Consider the following 19,213-nt stretch of genomic DNA (forward strand, 5'->3'; position numbering starts at 1 on the left):
GCAAGCAGCCCTGCCCACAAAGGAATTTAGGGTCTGAGGGGCCTAGACTTTACAGTTCTTGGGGGATTGGCAAGCAAGCAATGGCCAACCTCGAACTAGGTTGTCTGTCTCCCCCTTCTAGACGGTGGGTAGGGACTGTCTCTATATGTTGCCAACTTGGACATCCGAAGCGCTTAGTACAGTACTCTGCACACAGTAAGCACTCAATAAATACGATTGAATGAATGAATGAGTGAATGAACTAGGGAGCCAGGGAACTACATCTGATTCACCACCCCTTTCCCTGGGAGCCCCTCAGGGCAGACATTACTTATTCACAGCTGATGAGTGGCCGGTGATCAGTGGGATTTGATGGTCAAACACTCATCCATTTGGACTCTCCCCGCTTCCTCGTTTCCTCCCTCCATTTAACAACTTCCTGCCTCTGGCCCAGCTCTCCACAGAGATTGACCAGACCCCTCAAGGGGAGTAGTGGGAAGTGGGGGTAGCAAGGTGAAACTGAAGAGAAACAGTGTGGCCTTGAGCCCAGGCTTGGGAGTTAGAGGACCGGGGTTCTAATCCCAGCTCAGCCACTCATCTGCTCTATGACCTAGGGCAAGTCACTTCTCTTCTGTGAGCCTCAATTACCTCATCTGTAAAATGGGAATTAAGACTGTGAGCCCAATGTGGATCATGGAACTGTGTCCAACCTAATTAGCTTGTATCTACCCCAGCCCTTAGTTCAGTGCCTGGAAAATAATAAGTGCTTAACAAATACCATGAGAAAAAAAAATAATAATAATCCCGGCACTGCCACTTTTCTCTTGTGTGACCTTAGGCAAGTCACTTCACTTCTCTAGGCCTCAGTTTCCTCATCTGTAAAATGGGGATTCAATACCTGTTCTCCCTCCTTCTAAGGCTGTGAGCCTTGTGTGGGATAGGGACTTTGTCCTACCTGATTATCTTGAATTGAACCCAGCGCTCGGTACAGTGCTTGACATATAGTAAGCGCTTAACAAATACCATAATGATTATCATTAGGCTTATCGCATCAACATTAAAGCATCCACAGACCAGGCCTGGAGCAAGATACTTCCAAAACTCTGGTTTTGTAGGGAAAACAGAAACGTGAGCTGGCTCCCTTTTAGAGAAGGCAGTACGTTCATAGTCTGTTGTACTTACTGAGAACTTACTGTGTGCAGAGCACTGTACTAAGCGCTTGGGAGAATACAATACAGCAATAAGCAGACACATTCCCTGCCCACAATGAGCTTACAGTCTAGAGTGGGGGAGACAGTTGTTAATATAAATTAATTTCAGATAAAACCTTCCTTTTCCCACAGTATCTCTTTGTTGCCATGTTATGTGAATTGGCCACATCATCTCCTTTATCCCTAAGGTAACCTCGGCTAAATCAGTCAAATAGTGATATTTTTTGAGCATTTTACTGTGTCATAAGCGATATCGCAAAGCCTGGAGTAACAGGACGTCCAAGTCTCTTAGTGCCCCCCTGGGCTGGGGGGGATTTATCTTGAGGAGTGGGAGAGGTGGTTAAATCATTGTGTAGGGGTGGACAGGGCAGTATTTTGGAGCCTTCCATCAGTCCGGGGACTACAACCAGCTCAATGAAGCCTAGGGAATTTCCCCCCTTAATAAGTACCAGAAGCAAATTTTGACACAGAGCAGCAGCCGAAGTGGAATTTGACCCCAGATTTTCAGAAGTGGATCCGAGCTTTTCGGCAAGAGGCCTCCCGGCTGCCGGGCCGTGGGTGGAATTTGGGGAGCCGCAGTAAGACGCAGCCCATCATCAGCTGGAAGATTTGAGAGTTGGGGGCAGGAGGGGCCGGTGGTGAGAGGATCACTAAAGTGAGGGAAGCCAGATTACTTGGAAGAAACCAATTGGGGTCTGATTCTGGCATCGTCTTCCCAGTGAGGTCGTTTGGTATTGGTCATGTGGGTGACAAAGAGGAGTGTGAGCCCCGTGTGCACCCCCAAGCCCCTCCAGGAATCCCCAAGGAAATAATCACTCAGTCTATCAAGCAATGAATGGTATTTATTGAGCACTTCCTACATGCAGAGCACTCTACTAAACTCTTGGGAAAGTACAGTGTAACAGAATCAACAGAAATGTTCCCTGCCCACAGTAAGCTTAAAGTGTAGAGGTTAAGAGAGGAAATGAGGGACTCGGTCACGAATCCAGTGGAGTGCTTGTTGTGCGCAGAGCATTGGGACAGTCCAATATACGAGAGTTGGTTGACATGTTCCCTGCCCACAACAAGCTTACAGTCTAGAGGAGTGAGACAGGTATTACTATAAATAAATTAATTATGGATATAAGTGCCATCGGGGCAGGGGAGATAAAGGGAGCAAATCCAAATGCAAGGGTGATGCAGAAGGGAGTGTGAAACGAATCTAACATGGGACCTCAAGGACAAGGAGAAAGGAAATCTAGATTATTGCCTTTAGATTCCCAAAAAGACATCCGCTTGTACTGTCATTCTTAAACTCTCATCGCTCCCCCCAAATCTAGTTGCTTCTCACAGAAAACAAAAAATCCTGACCTGTGGCTTCAAGGCTGTCTCACCAACTTGTCATACCAACTCCTCTACATACCAACTTGTTGCCATCCTTCTTCCCATCACCCCACACTTGCAGCTCTCTTCTGTCCTGTTCATACACACACACACACACACACACACACACACACACACACACACATATCCCTTCATGGTCATATTAACTACCTCATCAGTACCCTTATGTAATCATCGGTTCATTATTGATGGATACATTTTCTTGCATCGTATCTATCCTCACACCCCTTCAGCTCTCGTATAGTTGCCATGTTTAGGTCACCCTTTTTTTCCCCCATTAGACCAAAATCTAGTTAAGCAGAGAGATCATGACTTTTCTTTGTCTGAGCATTCTCCTAAGCTCCTGTCTGTATGACCATACTGTTGTTGACCTCTAGATTCTAAGCTGGGAATGTACCTATTATATCGGACTCTCCCAAGCGCTTAGTGCCATGCCCTGCACTCAGTAGGTGCTCAATAAATACCATTGACCAACTGACTGACCGAAAGTGATGGCCCAGGTTGGGTCAAACCCCATGTAGAGTGGACAGCTAATGCTACTGAGTGAAGACCAGAAAATCTCATCAGTGTTAGAGGAGGGAGAAACTGCCATAAAAGTGGTCCCAGGAAGAAAGCTACTGCCCATCCACAGGGTCAGATTTTAGCTAAACTTCAGGATCACCACTGGCCACCCCCCACCCAGTTCACAGCATTTCTCAGCTGGGAGGGCCTGTAGGAAATCCAATCAGACAATCCTGGTTCCAGGCTCTGAAAAAGGGTTCCTTATTTGAGAAGCAGTCAGCTCGATAAATACAATTGAATGAATCAATCAGTGGGATTTATTGAGCGCTTACTGTGTGCAGAATGCTGTACTAAGGGCTTGGGGAGAGGACAATGAGAGAGAGTTAGTAGACATGTTCCCTGCCCACAAGGAGCTTGCAGTCTAGAGGGAGAGGGCAGGAAGGAAAAGTGCCAGAAGCCATCATCCCAAACCTCTTCCCTCACTACCTGCCCATGCAATAAACAAAGCAGAATTGATTGTAACATTTAACAGGAGAAATCAGGCAAGCATATAAGTAATCCAAAGGGGTTTTCTGTCCCCCTGAAAAGCAGTGTCTTAAGGAGGCTGAACCTGAATGAAACAAACATTCCAGAGATCAGCAGAGGGTCTCCATGGCATACTTACTGCTGGCCAAACAGGTCAAGAAACCACCCCACCCCACCCCCATGCCCCCCTTCAGATTTAGATATCCACCTTGAAGACTTTAATACCCTGATCCCTCCAGCTCTTTCCCCTTTTTTTTCTGTTTGAAACTCGGCTGTGGCCAGTATATTTTCAGGGAATGAGCTGCCTGCATCCCAAGACTCTGAGCTCCTAGATTTTGGAACACCCTGACACGTGGACCAAAGCATAGGAAGGAGAAGCCCCTTGGCCCCAGGGGCATGTTTGCTAAGTGATGATTGTGCACCAAGCACTGTGCTAAGTCTTGGGGCAAACCCAGAGAAACAGTTCCGACCTGTTGGGCATATAGGCAAACCCAAGAGGAGAGAAAAGACCCCTTCATTCCCACTCTAACCAGTACATGATGATGATGATGAGGGCAGTGGTATTTGTTAAGCACTAACCGTGCTTCAAGCACTGTGCTAATTGCTGGGGCAGACCCAGAGAAACAGTTCTGACCCGTTGGGCATATAGGCAAACCCAAGAGGAGAGAATAGACCCCTTCATCCCCACTCAAAACAGTACATGATGATGATGACGATGGTGGTGGTGGTATTTGTTAAGCACTAACCGTGCTCCAAGCACTGTGCTAAATTCTGGGGCAGACCCAGAGAAGCAGTTCTGACCTGTTGGGCATATAGGCAAACCCAAGAGGAGAGAATAGACCCCTTCATCCACACTCAAACCAGTACATGATGATGATAATGATGGTGGTGGTATTTGTTAAGCACTAACTGTGCTCCAAGCACTGTGCTAAATGCTGGGGCAGACCCAGAGAAGCAGTTCTGACCTGTTGGGCATGTAGGCAAATCCAAGAGGAGAGAAAAGACCCCTTCATCCCCACTCTAACCAGTACATGATGATGATGATGATGGTGGTGGTATTTGTTAAGCACTAACTGCGCTTCAAGCACTGTGCTAATTGCTGGGGCAGACCCAGAGAAACAGTTCTGACCTGTTGGGCATGTAGGAAAACCCAAGAGAAGAGAATAGACCCCTTCATCCCCACTCAAACCAGTACATGATGATGATGATGATGATGATGATGATATTTGTTAAGCACTAACCGTGCTCCAAGCACGGTGCTAAATTCTGGGGCAGACCCAGAGAAACAGTTCTGACCTGTTGGGCATATAGGCAAACCCAAGAGGAGAGAATAGACCCCTTCATCCTCACTCTAACCAGTACATGATAATGATGATGATGGTGGTGGTATTTGTTAAGCACTAACTGTGCTCCAAGCATTGTGCTAAATTCTGGGACAGACCCAGAGAAACAGTTCTGACCTGTTGGGCATGTAGGCAAACCCAAGAGGAGAGAATAGACCCCTTCATCCTCACTCTAATCAGTACATGATAATGATGATGATGGTGGTGGTATTTGTTAAGCACTAACTGTGCTCCAAGCATTGTGCTAAATTCTGGGACAAACCCAGAGAAACAGTTCTGACCTGTTGGGCATGTAGGCAAACCCAAGAGGAGAGAATAGACCCCTTCATCCCCACTCTAACCAGTACATGATGATGATGATGGTGGTGGTGGTATTTGTTAAGCACTAATCGTGCTCCAAGCACTGTGCTAAATTCTGGGACAGACCCAGAGAAGCAGTTCTGACCTGTTGGGCATATAGGCAAACCCAAGAGGAGAGAATAGACAGACCCCTTCATCCCCACTCTAACCAGTACATGATGATGATGATGATAGTGGAGGTATTTAAGCACTAACCGTGCTCCAAGCACTATGCTAAATGCTGGGGCAGACCCAGAGAAACAGTTCTGACCTGTTGGGCATGTAGGCAAACCCAAGAGGAGAGAATAGACCCCTTCATCCTCACTCTAACCAGTACATGATGATGATGATGATGATGGTGGTTTTGGTGGTGGTATTTGTTAAGCACTAACTGTGCTCCAAGCACTGTACTAAATTCTGGGGCAGACCCAGAGAAACAGTTCTGACCTGTTGGGCATATAGGCAAACCCAAGAGGAGAGAATAGACCCCTTCATCCCCACTCTAACCAGTACATGATGATGATGATGATGGTGGTGGTATTTGTTAAGCACTAACCGTGCTCCAAGCACTGTGCTAAATGTAGGGGCAGACCCAGAGAAACAGGTCTGACCTGTTGGGCATGTAGGCAAACCCAAGAGGAGAGCATAGACCCCTTCCTGTCCACTCTAACCAGTGCATGATGATGGTGGTGGTATTGTTAAGTGCTTACTGCACACTAAGTACTGTGCTGAGCACTGGGATAGATACAAGATCATCAGGCCGACATAGTCCCCGTCCCACTATGGGGCTTCCTAGTCTAAGCAAGAGGGAAAACAGGTATTGAATCCCCATTTTACAAATGAGGAAACTGAGACATAGAGAAGTGACTTGCCCAGGCTCACTCAGCCACCAAGTGCTTAGTACAGTGCCTGGCACCTAGTGAGTTCTTCACAGATACCATTAAAAAAGCAGGGGGGCAAAGCCAGGATTAGAAGCCAGGTCCTCTGTTTCCAGGCCTAGGCTCATTCAACTCGGCCACGCTGCTTCTCCGTTAGTAGCCCAGCTCTTTCTCACCCCCATGTTTCCTGCTGCCACCCTGGGGGCCACCAGAGCCTCTGGCCAAACCGGTCCCGGTGCCACTCAGAAGAGTTGTGAGCCCTCAGGGCAGGGGGCCTTTTCTTCAGGAGCATGTGAGCTCCATTCTTGATGCTCTACTGGAAATAACCAAAACAACCTGTGCCTCGCATGGTTTCTGGTGAGTGATTTAGGTGACTCGCTCCCATGACTCACTTGATTTATTCTTCTGTCTGAACTGAGGAAATAGCTTGGCGGTTAGACCGTCATCGTTGGAATATCTCCTCTCTGGTTCCCATTCAGATCCAGGCACAGGGAGGCTGGGTAGCCAAAAGGGAGACCCTCAGGGCCTTCCTGGGATGGGGAAGGGGCGTGCCGTTCTGCCTGGACAGCAAGCGGCCATTTTAGAGTGGTTCTTCAGGTGGCCACATTCGGAGCCTTCGCATCCATCTGAAAGGCCGCAAATCCTCACTTGTCCTCTCTGAAAAGCGGAATGGGTTTCTTCTAAGAACTGCCCGTTCCAGCGTGAAGCGAATCCCCTTCCAATCTCCCACTTCTTCCGCCGCACACAAGACTGTAACCCTCTCGTCCATCTCCCGGTCCTGAGCTGACTTCCATTCTGGGCTGACAGGTTCCGTTTCTTGGGACCGCACCCCACTTTCCTCTCCCCTCCAGGTCCATTTCTCCTCCGGTCTCCATCCTCTTTTCCATAACTCGCAACGGGTTCTGAGCTAACTGCTATTTTCCGCTTATTCTCCCGGGGCCTCGAAGCAATTGTCTGCCTTGGGTTCGAAGAAGGATCTTTCCTTGGACTAGAAACCGTTGCATCACCTAAGCAAAGAAGCTAATCTGTCTTGATGGGTTTTCTCTCTCCTTCCTGATCTTGGGAGGAGGCAAGGGTGGCCTGCTGAAGCTGGGTTGAGGTGAGGCTGGATTGTATCACTGTCTTCCTATTACCCTAGGAGATCAAAGCCCAGCACAAATAGAGGTTTATTTTCTGAAACATTCAAAACAGATGGGTGAGTTCCTCTCTATCCAAATGCAGGCTTCCAGGCACACCCTGGCTAGGGGGATTTCTGTATCAGCCTCCTCTCTGGCTTCCCTTGTCTCCTGCCTCCTCTCTCTCCCCCCACTCCAGTCCATACTTCTCTCTGCTGCCCAAATCATTTTTTCTACAGAAACTTTCAGTCCATGTTTGCCCACTCCTCAAGACCCTCCAGTGGTTGCCCATCCACCTCAGCATCAAACAGAAATTCCTTACCATCGGCTTTAAAACACTCAGTCACCTTGTCCCCTCTTACCTCACCTCATTGCTCTCCTACTACAACCTACCCCACCCGCTTCACTCCTCTGGTGCCACCCTACTCACTGGACCTCAATCTCATCTTGTCTCACCACTGACCTCTCACCCACATCCTGCCTTTGGCCTGGAACGCCCTACCTCCTCATGTCCGACAGACAATGGCTCTTCTCCCCCTTCAAAGCCTTACTTAGGGATACATCTCCTAGAAGAGGCCTTCTCTAAGTCCTCATTTCCTCTTCTCCCACTGCCTTCTGCTTCACCCTCGCACTTGGATTTGCTCCCTTTATTCACCCCTCCATCATCCCCCAAGCACTTATGTCTGTATCCATAATTCATCTATTTCTGTTAATGTCTATCTCCCCCTCTAGACCATAAGCTCATTGGTGGCAGGAAGTGTGTGTACCAACTCTGTTGAATTGTACTCACCCAAACTCTTGAACACAGTAAGCACTCGATAACTACAATTGATCGATTGGGCCTTATTTCCTAGAGATCCCAGGGACAGGTCCTTGGTGTCAAACTGCCAGATGTCCGGTGTGGGTGCGAGTGAGCCGGGTGGTACCCATGGCGATGCCCGTGATGATGACTGTTGGAGATGCGGGTTGTGCCAAACATAGTGAGCGTCTCCTAGCAACGAACCCCAGCCTTTTGACCGTTGGCCTTCCAGGAGGGAGCGGATGGAGAAAACAAGTGTTCTCCCTTCCTTCTTTCCCCCCTTTTTTTCATTCCCTTCCTAAGCCTGGATGGCTCCCAAGGTTAAAGGGGAGCTCTGGAAATCGTTAATCCATGGGATTTGTTCCTGGTGTATCGAAATTTCAGAAAGAATTTGCTTTCTAAATATGATTTCCTGATTGACTCTGGCAGAAGTAAATCCGGAAAAGACAGCTTTTTCCAAAGCCTCCAAGATACCCCTCCTCTACTCAGCCACCGGGAGGAGGGGGAGAGGATGTTTCCGTTGGGCGGGAATGGAAAATGGAATGGGTCTGCTGTTGGCACGTTGGTGGGGGGGTAGTGGGGGAGAAGTGTTGAGGTTGGGGGGGAGGTGAGGATATTAGAGTTCAAATGATGACAGAGCCCCGGGAAGGTGAGGGTGGGGGGGTGTCTCTTTGGCCTCTTGCACTGACCAGCAAGCTGTCTCTAGGGCTACTACTAATAGTAATAGTATTTATTATTTATTTAGCCCTCGTTTCCTCTTTTCCCACTCCCTTCTTCGTCACCCTGATTTGCCCCCTTTATTTACCACTCCCTCAGCCCCAGAGCATTTATGGACATAGCTGTAATTTATTGATTTATATTCCTGTCTGTCCCCTCCTCTAGACTGTAAGCTCATTGTGAGCAGGGAATGTGTCTACCAACTGTTATTTTGTACTTTCCCAAGCACTTAATATAGTGCTCTGCAAGCAGCAAGTGCTCAATAAATACAGTTGATTAATTGATTAATTACTTATGTGTGAAGCATTGGGGCAGTTACAAGTTTATGAAGTCAGACACAGTTCCTGCTGTAATAATAATAATGATGGTATTTGTTAAGCACTTACTATGTGCCAAGCGCTTTTCTAAGCACTGGGGTAGATACAAGATAGTCAGGTGGTCCCATTTGGGGCTCACAGTCTCAATCCTCATTACAGGTGAGGTAACTGAGGCACAGAGAAGTTAAGTGACTTGCCCAAAGTCATACAGCTGACAAGCGGTGGAGCCGGGATTAGAACCTACAACCTCTGACTATCAAGCCCGGGCTCTTTCCACTAAGCCACACTGCTTCTCTCTACACAGAACTCCCAATCTAAGAAATCTCCCCTGAGTACGCCCTCATTTTCCTTATTTGCCCTTCCTTCCCCATCACCTATGCACTTAAAGACCCCTTAAACTCTGACTATTAGCCCCATCTTCAGCCCCACAGCACTTTCATCCACATCCTTTTACTCTCCCATTTTCCCTATATGTAATTTATTTTCGTGCCCATCTCCCCATCTACACTGTAAGCTCCGAGTGTTGTGGGATTGTGTCTTGCCCACCCTTTTGCGTTGTCCTCTCCCAAGCCCTTAGTCCAGTGCTCTCAGTGTGACACTCTCACCCCCATGGACACAATCATAAAAATTCTGGTGTTTGTTAAAGCACTTTCTGTGGGGCCAAGCGTCGTCGTAGTAGAACAATCAATCAATCAATCGTATTTATTGAGTGCTTACTGTGTGCAGAGCACTGTACTAAGCGCTTGGGATGTACAATTTGGCAACATATACAGTCCCTACCCAACAGTGGGCTCACAGTCTAAAAGGGGGAGACAGAGAACATAACCAAACATACTAACAAAATAAAATAGAATAGATATGTACAAGTAAAATAAATACATAAATAAATAAATAGAGTAATAAAATAAATAAATAAATAAATAGAGTAATAGATAAAAGAGTATCTGGGTTGCAATCCCACCTCCACCCGTTGCCTGCAGTGTGACTTTAGGCAAGTCACTTCACTTTTCTGGGCCTCATCATCATCATCATCAATCGTATTTATTGCCTCAGTTTATCATCTGCAAAATGGGGATTAATTACCTGTTTGTCCCTCCCCCTTAGACTGTGAGCTCCATGTCGGACAACAACTGTGGCCAATCTGATTACTTCGTATCTACCCCAGCGCTTACAACAGTGCTGGACACATAGTAAGCGCTTAACAAATACCATCATTGTCATTATTAATAAGATAATCTTGTCAGACGTGGGGCTCACAGTCTAAATAGCGGGAGGAACAGGCATTGAATACCTAATTGGCAAGTGAGGACACTGAGAAGCGCCGTGACTTGTCCAAGGTCACCCAGCAGGCAAATGGCAGAACCAGAATTAGAACCCAGGTCCTCTGGGTGCTTTTCCACTGGGCCACGCCACTTCTCATATCACTGCAGGGAGGTTCATCTTCAAAGGGAGACCAGAGAGACTTTCAAACACTACCACAAGAGCTTCCAGCCTGTGAAGCTTTGTTTCCTGGATATCTTCAGCTCTGGCAGCTGCGGAGCAAATCCCAGGGAGGTAGGAGGGCCTTTCATCGAAGCAGAGAAGCAGCGTGGCTAACTGGATAGAACGTGAGCCTGGGAGGGACCTGGGTTCTAATCCCGGCTCTGCCATATGTCAGCACTGTGATGTTAGGCAAGCCACTTCACTTCTTTGGGCCTCGGTTACCTGGAAAATGGGAATTAAGAGTGTGAGCCCCATGTAATAATAATAATAATAATGGTGGCATTTATTAAGCACTTACTATGTGCAAAGCACTGTTCTAAGCGCTGGAGCACTGTTCTAAGCGCTGGTGGGGCAGGGACTATGTCCAACCTGATTAATTTGTATCTACCCCAATGCTTAGAACAATGCTGGTACATAGTAAACATTTAGCAAGAACTGTATATTATCGATGCTCCTCTGCCTTAATGGGCTCTGTTGTGGACTCTCTTGCCCCCTCAATTACCTGCCTCAGGTTATCCATGCTGAGTCGCAAGCCTCAGACCCCTACCCCCGCCTCTCTGGCTCCCAAACCTTGTCCCCCACACCCCCTCCGTACATCCCCAGCCCCCGGATTTGAGGCCTTCTTGGCTCTGCTGAGGGCAGGAAATAGGCCGGGAGATTCCGGGCAGAGACTCCAATCCATTCGGGTATGGATTCCATTTGTCATCCGTGTTTCACACCTATCAAGCTTGAGACTTTTAGGACAGCTTTTCCCAAAGCAGAGATTTGAATGGGTGGAGCCGTTAGAAGCTTCTTTATCCAAAGCTGTTTCCTGCCTCTTTCTAATTAACAGGAGGGGTGCGGGGAGATATTTCATCCTGCCTCTAAATCCAGAGGTGGATTTTCTTTTTTTGGAGGGGGGTGGCCTTTTTCGGGGAGGAGAAACACTTAAAGAAAATTTGGCAACCCACTTCGGAGCTATAAAAACCCTAGGAAAAAGAATGGTTTTTCCAAAACACCCTCCTAGATAAGCAGCCACCTCTCAAAAACTCAGTCTTCTCGAGCCTCGAGGATCTCCAGACTAAACCGTAAAGCCATCCGTCTCTCTCTAGCACTTCAGAGAGGCCGGTGTCTTGAAAGGAGAAACTGAGTCAGAGAACCCCCCCCCCCCCGCCCCCCACGGCTGTCCGTGTGGTGATTAGGGGCCCAGTGAGGGTTAGGACTCCCAGCACTAAGAGCCTCCAATCCCGAGCCATCCCCATAACTGATACATGTATGGGATGACCTTCCCATTCCTGGAATTCAGGAGGAAAATTTTCCTGGTTTTAGCCTGATCGAGAAGGGGCATGGGGGTCAGTGGGGTTTTCAAGGCGGAGTATTGCCTAAGGTGGCACTGCTTGGCATAACTTCCTTATGGTGTGTAATAATAATAATAATAATTGTGGTATTTGTTAAGCGCTTACTACGTGTCAGGCACTGTATTAAGCGCTGGGGCAGATATAAGCAAATCGGTTTGGACACAATGTAGTGTGTACACATCATGGTTATCACTGGTCCTAAAAATTTCCTGGTATGAATTGGTTGTTTGGGGCTTTGAACGCCTTCTCTGTTTCCTCCTGCTGCTGGGGCGGGAGTGAGTTAGTTCGGGGGTGGCGGGGGGGATCACCCAACGTCCAATGCTCCCAACCACCGACCCTGACGCCTCCCCTTCCCACCCCTCCCCCAGATCGTCCAGCCCCTCTTAGACGTCGACCAGAATCGCAGCAAGCTCAAGTTGTACATCAGCCACCTGACCGCCCTGTGCCAGGCTCGAGACCCCCTGATCCTGCAGGGGCTGACGCCCCCCGGCTCCTACCGCCTGGACCAGGACCTCGCAGCTCGGGACAGTGAGCTGCAGAAGATGACCCGGGAGCAGGTGAGTCACTGGCGGGACCCCCACCCCCCCCCGCGGGTCAGTCTTCCCCAGGAACGTCATCATCGTCCTCGTGTTCGGGAAGGGCCACGTGCAGCAGGCAAGCAGCAGGTCGGGGATTCAAACCCAGGTTCCCCCCCGACTCCCCTTTTTTTATTTATTAAGCACTGTATATCAAGCACTGTGCTAAGCGCGGGGGTAAATAGAAGAGAATCAGGATGGACACAGTCCTTGTCCCACATGGGGCTCACCGTCTTAATCCCCGTTTTACACATGAGGTAACTGAGGCAAAGAGAAGTGAAATGCCTGCCCAAAGCAGGCAAGCAGCTGAGCTGAGATTCAAACCCAGGTTCCCCCCAACTTTTTTTTTTTTGGATGGTATTTGTTATGTGCTTACTTTGTGCCAGCCACTGTACTAAGTGCTGGAGTAGATAGAAGATAAGCAGGTTGGACATAGTCGATTTCCCACATGGGGCTCACACTCTTTATTCCCATTTTACCGATAAGGTAGTTGAGGCACAGAGAAGTGAAATGCTTGCCCAAGATCACAAACAAGCAAGCAGCAGAGCCGGGATTAGAACCAAGTTCTCCCTCCCCCTTTTTTTTTTGAATGGTATTTGCTAAGCACTTACTATGTGCAAGGCACTGTATTAAGCACTGGGATGGAGTACACCATCCCTGTCCCACATGGGCTCACAGTATAGGGGTAGCCATACAGTTAGGAACCAGCAAAGGGCAAGGAAAGCTTTGAGAAGCAGCCAGCAATATATGAATAATGTGATACTCCATTTTGTGGGCCTTTCCCTAGAATTTGTGCAGAAAAATCAATGGGGCTTAAAGGCCAGGCAGTTTGGTAAGTTGGAGGAAGTTAGCTTAGCCTCTCATGAATTATTTGCACGCAAAAAACTGCTTGTCGTTAAAATGGAAAAAGGATTTTTTTTCCCCAGCTCTGTACTTCCAATATGCCTGCTTAGATTTAACTCAAACTTTCCAAGAAAAAAAAAGTCACCTTTGGGATGAGCCAAGCCTGGAAAGTTTCAACCCAGGTTGAATTTTTCAGCAAGCTACGTGGGAGTGAAAGCCCAGGTTCATCCTGGAAAGCCCCCTGGCCCCGAATGGCCACAAGAACTCCCGGTTTGGGCCGGTTCCTAGTCCAGCTACTAACAGGCATACGGGCCTGTATCCTACCTGTTTAGCTTGTATTTACCCCAGCACTTAATACATTGCCTGGCACATACTAGGCACTTAACAAATACCATTAAAAAAAAAAAGTGGAGAGCTGATTCATTCATTCATTCATTCAGTTGTATTTATAGAGCGCTGACTGTGTGCATTGCACTGCACTAAGCCCCTGTGTGAGCCCAATAGAACAATAAACAGACGCATTCTCTGCCCACAACAAGCTTTCAGTCTAGAGGGAGAGACAGACAGTAATAGAAATAAATTACAGGTATGTTTGAGTGCCTTTAAGTTGTCGGTCAGGAATTTCTGTTGAATGCCACCATCCAAAGAGATAAAAAAAATCCAAACCTCAATCAGTGATCATTCATTGGTTTTTATCGGGCACGTACTGTGTGCAGAGCACTGTACTAAGCGCTTGTCCGCAGTGCTCCCGGTCACCCTCAGTAGCCCACTGTGGTCTCCACACCTTCTGTTCTCATTCACTGTGCGCATAAATCCTGAGGCAACACACCCGCCGGCCATTTCTCCCGGGGATAGCCCGTTCTCGGTCAATCAGTGGTATTTTTTGAGCCCTTACTGTCTGGGGAGCACTGGGCTGTGGATCACCACTCTACCCCCCGTGATGGAGCCCCCATCCAGGCCGGAGCAGCATCCAGCAAGTACTCGCCGTCCCTCACGCCAAGCAGGCTGCAGAATTAGTGCCTGGTCCCACCCATCCCCTCTCCTCCATCTTCTCCAGCCAGCCTAGAGGCCCCTTCTCGGCAAGCCATCCCTGCTTCTATAGAATGAATGACTTCTATTCGGGGACGAAAAGTGTAGGTTTGAGATTTTTAGAGTTTCTGCCATTTGGCAGCACCTTCCTTGGAAAATCCCGAGAAATCGCATGTGCCCAAGGGCACTTGGGGGAAGTCGGAAGGAGTTAAAGGGCCCGGAGGGGGGAATAAAAAGACGAGGGCGGGAAGAAGGAAGCCAGGAGCTGGGCCGACGAGGAGGTGGGGCGGGAGAGCAGATCGGGGCGCGGAACGGAGCGAACATGACGGGAGCCGGTTGAGGGTCATCGATGCGGTTGGGGGACAGTGGTGTCGGAAAACCGCCATCCTCATGGCGCATCTTGGTTGGCTTTCTCTCAAGTCCGGGGTGGTACTGAATCGGGCATGGTTGGGATCGGTCAATAGAGGTGTTTAGACCGTGGCAAGGACCACTGGACCAGTGGAACAAGTCCTCTTTTAAGGATGGGAGAAGTAGGAAGAGATGAGCAGGATTGTCCCCCTCCCATCCCATTAGGTCTTGGGTTCTAATCCTGATTCCGCCACTTGTCTGTTGTGTGACCTTGGGGAAGTCACTTCACTTTTCTGGGCCTCAGTTATGTCATCTATAAAATGGGCCTTGAGACTGTGAGCCTCATGGTGGGACAGGGACAGTGTCCAACCCGATTTGCTTATGCCCATCTCAGTGCTTAGTACAGTGCTATAGTAAGCACTAAATAAGTGCCACAATTATTACTATCCCCCCAACCCACAGCCCCTTCTGCCAGTCCAGAAACCCAAGGAGATCAGGGTGTTTATTATTATTATTGGTAATAATAATAATAATTGTGATATTTGTTAAACATTTACAATGTGCCAAGTGCTGTTGTAAACGCTGAGGTAGATACAAGATAATCAGCTTGGACACAGTCCCTGACCTGCATGGGGCTCACAATCTTAATCCCCGTTTTACAGATGTGGTAACTGAAGCCCAGAGAAGTGACTTCCCGTGGTCACACAGCAGACATGTGGCAGAGATTAGATTAGAACCCACAACCAAATTGAGACGTCAATTGACCCGTCACGTCAAATGACATTTTAGTGGGGAGAGTTGGCCCTGGTAACTCTGCCCTCTTGAAGACGGCTTCCATCCAGACCCATACCTTCCGGGAACCCCGTCCCTTGGAAGTCCCACCCCTTGGACGCTCTGTCTTGCCACCAGACATCTGAACACTGAGCCCTCCTTCTTGAGAAGAAGTCTGCCCCTGAGCCATGTCTTTCTGTCCAGGAACGTTGCCGGGGTAACTGGGTATTTTTAACTCCGTCCACAGATGTGGGCTGCCTAATTACAGGCCTAGGGTTAGCAAACTTTTCAAGGACTTCTGTCCATATTCCCCCACTCCCCTGCCCACATGAGAATTCACTTCACCACCTGGCCAGGTCCTGAGGGCTACTGTTGGGGAAGTGGGGTGCCTGATAGGTGGGAGCTGGGGGATCCCTATCATGATGGCCCTCGGATTGCTTTCATCGCTGGCCAGACCCCTCCCCGTACACATTGGGAGAGTTCAGCTGGTCTTTATTATCATTAATAATAATAATAATAACAATTGTGGTATTTGTTAAGCTCTTACTCTGTGCCAGACACTGTATTAAGTGCCGAGGTAGATACAAGCAAATGAGGTTGGACACAGCCACTGTCCCATGTGGGGCTCACAGCCTTAATCCCCATTTTACAGATGAGGGGAACAGATGAGGCACAGAGGAAGTGAAGCGACTTGTCCAAGGTCGCAGAACAGACAAGTGGCAGAGGCGGAATTAGAACCCAGGTCCTTATGGAGTGTGTTAAGCACTTACTATGTGTCAAGCCCTGTTGTACGCCCTGGGGTTGATGCGAGTTATTCAGGTTAGAAGAGTTGCTGTCCCACTTGAGGCTCAGGCCTAAATAGTGAGAACAGGTATGGTACAGATGAGGAAACTGCAGGCCAGAGAAGTGAAGTGACTTGTCCAAGGACTTCCAGCAGACAAGTTGTCAGAGCCGGGATTAGAACCCAGGTAATAAATACCATTGATCAGTTGATTGATTAGCATCCCCCTGACCCAGAAACCCAGAGACAGGAGAGGTGGGAGCTCCCTGGATGCCACTTTCCGGTCGGTCAGGGACTCCTGCCCAGCCAGAGTTGGCATGCGGTAGAAAACAGATTAAGCCCCAGGACATAAAAGATTCAGGAGGAGAAGCAGCATGGCCTAGTGGAAAGAGCCCAGGCCTGTGAGTTGGGAGGACCTGGGTTCTAATCCCGGCTCCGCCACTTGAGTGCTGTGTGACCTTGGGCAAGTCATTTCACTTCTCCGGGCCTCAGTTACCTCATCTGTAAAACGAGGATTAAGACTGTGAGCCCTGTGTGGGTCAGGGACTGTGTCCAACTTCATGAGCTTGTGTCTTCCTTAGTGTTTAGTACAGTGCCTGACACATAGTAAGGGCTTAACAAATACTGTGTCAAAAAAAAAAGGAGGTGGAGAAGAAGAGACTGTGTCTGACCTAATTAACTTGTACATACCCCAGTGCTTAGAGCAGTGTTTGACACATAGTAAGTGCTTAACAAATACTGTTGTAAAAAAAAAAGGAATTGGAGAAGAAACTGAGACTGTGTGCCCCACATGGGACACAAACTGTGTCTGACCAAATTAACTTGTACCGATCCCAGAGCTTAGAACAGTGTTTGACATATAGTAAGGACTTATCAAATACCGTCAAAGAAAGAAGGGGATCCCGCCAGTTACGTGAACATCAACGAGAGCCTAGACGGCAGCCCGTAGCCAGTTGGCCAGCAGAGACCTATAACGCAGCCTCCAATTTGAAACCATCTTAATGAGCGTCCGGGCCCTCAGATTATAGTATTGAAGCGTCACCCCCAGTTTCCCCCAGCCCACTCCATCTGCCAGCTTCAAGCTGGATCCCTCTCTGTCTCTCAGGCCTGGCTTCAGCCCGTTTTTAGCTTCCTCCAGGTTTCAAGTGTTGGGGGTCGAACGGGAACAAAGAGACGTGATTTTGAGGTGAAATTAAAGGGTTTTTTTGTTTTGTTTTGTTTTGTTTTTTTCCAGTGGGTTTTCCAGCATCTTCTGGTCCCCACTTCGAGTTAGCATTCTCACAAAGCTCCCTTTATGCGAGACCCTCCAGGCCTGCTTACTTAGACAGCTGGAGTAGATTAAGTCTATAGCCGGGAAAGAGAGCATACCCCAACACTTCTGCAGAACATTCCTGAAGAGAATGCCTACAGTAGAACAGATCTATGCAAAAAAAAAGCAACTCACTGCCCAAGCATTTATAGTTTTTTCCTCGATGCCTACATGCAGTCGAAATACAGGGCCCACCTACAATAATCCAGTGATGAGAACAATGGAGGAGAATGCGGGTATTAGCACCCACCCCAGAGCATTCTGGAAGCCGAGAACCAGCATCCTTTCAAGCCAATAAGAATAACTATGGTATTTGTTAAGCATCTACACTAAGCATTGAGCTTGTTATGGGCGGCGAGCGTGTCCCTAATTCTCCCAAATGCTTAGCACGGTGCTCTGTGCATAGCAAGCGCTCAGTAAATAACCACTGATTGATCAATTACTATGTGTCAAGCACTGTACTAAGCTCTGGGGTAGGTACAAGATCATCAGGTCCCACATGGGGCTCACAGTCTAAGTAGATGGGAGAACAGGGCTTGAATCCCCATTTTGCAGATGAGGGAACTGAGGCCCAGAGAAGTGAAATGACTTCCCGCGGTCACGCAGCAGACAAATGGCAGAGCCAGGATTAGAACCCAGATTTTAAGTCAATCCTGGGGGGAGGAAAACTTGGAAAATAACGGGCCTGATATAAATCAGATCCACAAACCTGCTCGAACTTAGAGCTTGCTGCTGCTGACAGAACAGCCATCAAGAATGACAGATGAGGCTTCAGAACTGAGGGTCTGTGCGGAGGAGTTGAGAACAGTGCCAGTGGCTGATCCAGCACGAGTCACCCTCTCCCATCCTGCCCACCCATGTTCCCACTGGGGCACAGAATTCAGTGAGCCGACAGGCAGGCAGGCAGGGATGCAGCCCACGACGAAGTGCGTGAGAAGGAAAGGAATGTATCTGTTTATTGTTATATTGTATTCTGCCAGGCACTTAATACAGTGCTCTGCACACAGTAGGGAGGGAGAATCCCTCTGTCTGAGTTGCCCAGGTGGCCACCATCCTTGGGCGGACATGACCTGCAGAGAGAGAAGTTGTTTTCTGCCAATTTCAGGTCAGTAAGAACCACAGATCCAGTAGTCTGGGCATTAAGGCATTATTCATCTTTTATCAACGACTCTTTCACCCCCCACAACTGCTGGGACCCCATTTTATATTCAGCTGTTGGCCCCTACCACCCTAACTCTGAAATCCACACAAGGTCTCCCCTCACACTTTTTGCGTATCTCTCCTACTTAGAGAAGTCTTGAGGTGCTTTCAAGCCACCCGAGATTTAGTTGGGCAAATGGGGACGTACCAATGTGTTTTAAAGACACACAAACACACGGATACACTCACAGATGCACAGATCAAGTTGGGCCGTTGAGTTGAGCATCTTTTCTGGATACTTAAGACCCACCCAGATGTGAGCACTGTCCATTACTTTTCCAAGCTGCTTCTAGCAACTTGCAAGCCCGTAATTAAACCTCCAGGCCCTCCTCAGAGCCGTTCCCCCCGGGGGTTTGATAACCTCTTCCTGACCCCTGGAACCAGGCCCTCTCAGCCTCCGGACCTAAGTTCTGCTCCCGTCTAAACCAAGG

General features: G+C 48.5%; 1 protein-coding gene across 7 annotated transcripts in view; it reads left to right on the plus strand.

Moving 5' to 3' along the window:
- Nucleotides 1–19,213, plus strand: part of ERC1 (ELKS/RAB6-interacting/CAST family member 1) — a 276,795-nt gene that overhangs the window by 245,167 nt on the left and 12,415 nt on the right. For 6 of the 7 annotated variants that reach the window (XM_038767705.1, XM_038767706.1, XM_038767707.1 and 3 more), the window contains one exon: nucleotides 12,295–12,483. In XM_038767705.1, the coding sequence (XP_038623633.1) occupies nucleotides 12,295–12,483 (189 nt within the window). Of the gene's footprint in view, nucleotides 1–12,294; nucleotides 12,484–19,213 lie in introns of those variants that run through there. The other variant, XM_038767711.1, reaches the window with a different exon arrangement.

Source organism: Tachyglossus aculeatus, chromosome 27, assembly GCF_015852505.1.
Source record: "Tachyglossus aculeatus isolate mTacAcu1 chromosome 27, mTacAcu1.pri, whole genome shotgun sequence".
NCBI lineage: Eukaryota > Metazoa > Chordata > Mammalia > Monotremata > Tachyglossidae > Tachyglossus > Tachyglossus aculeatus.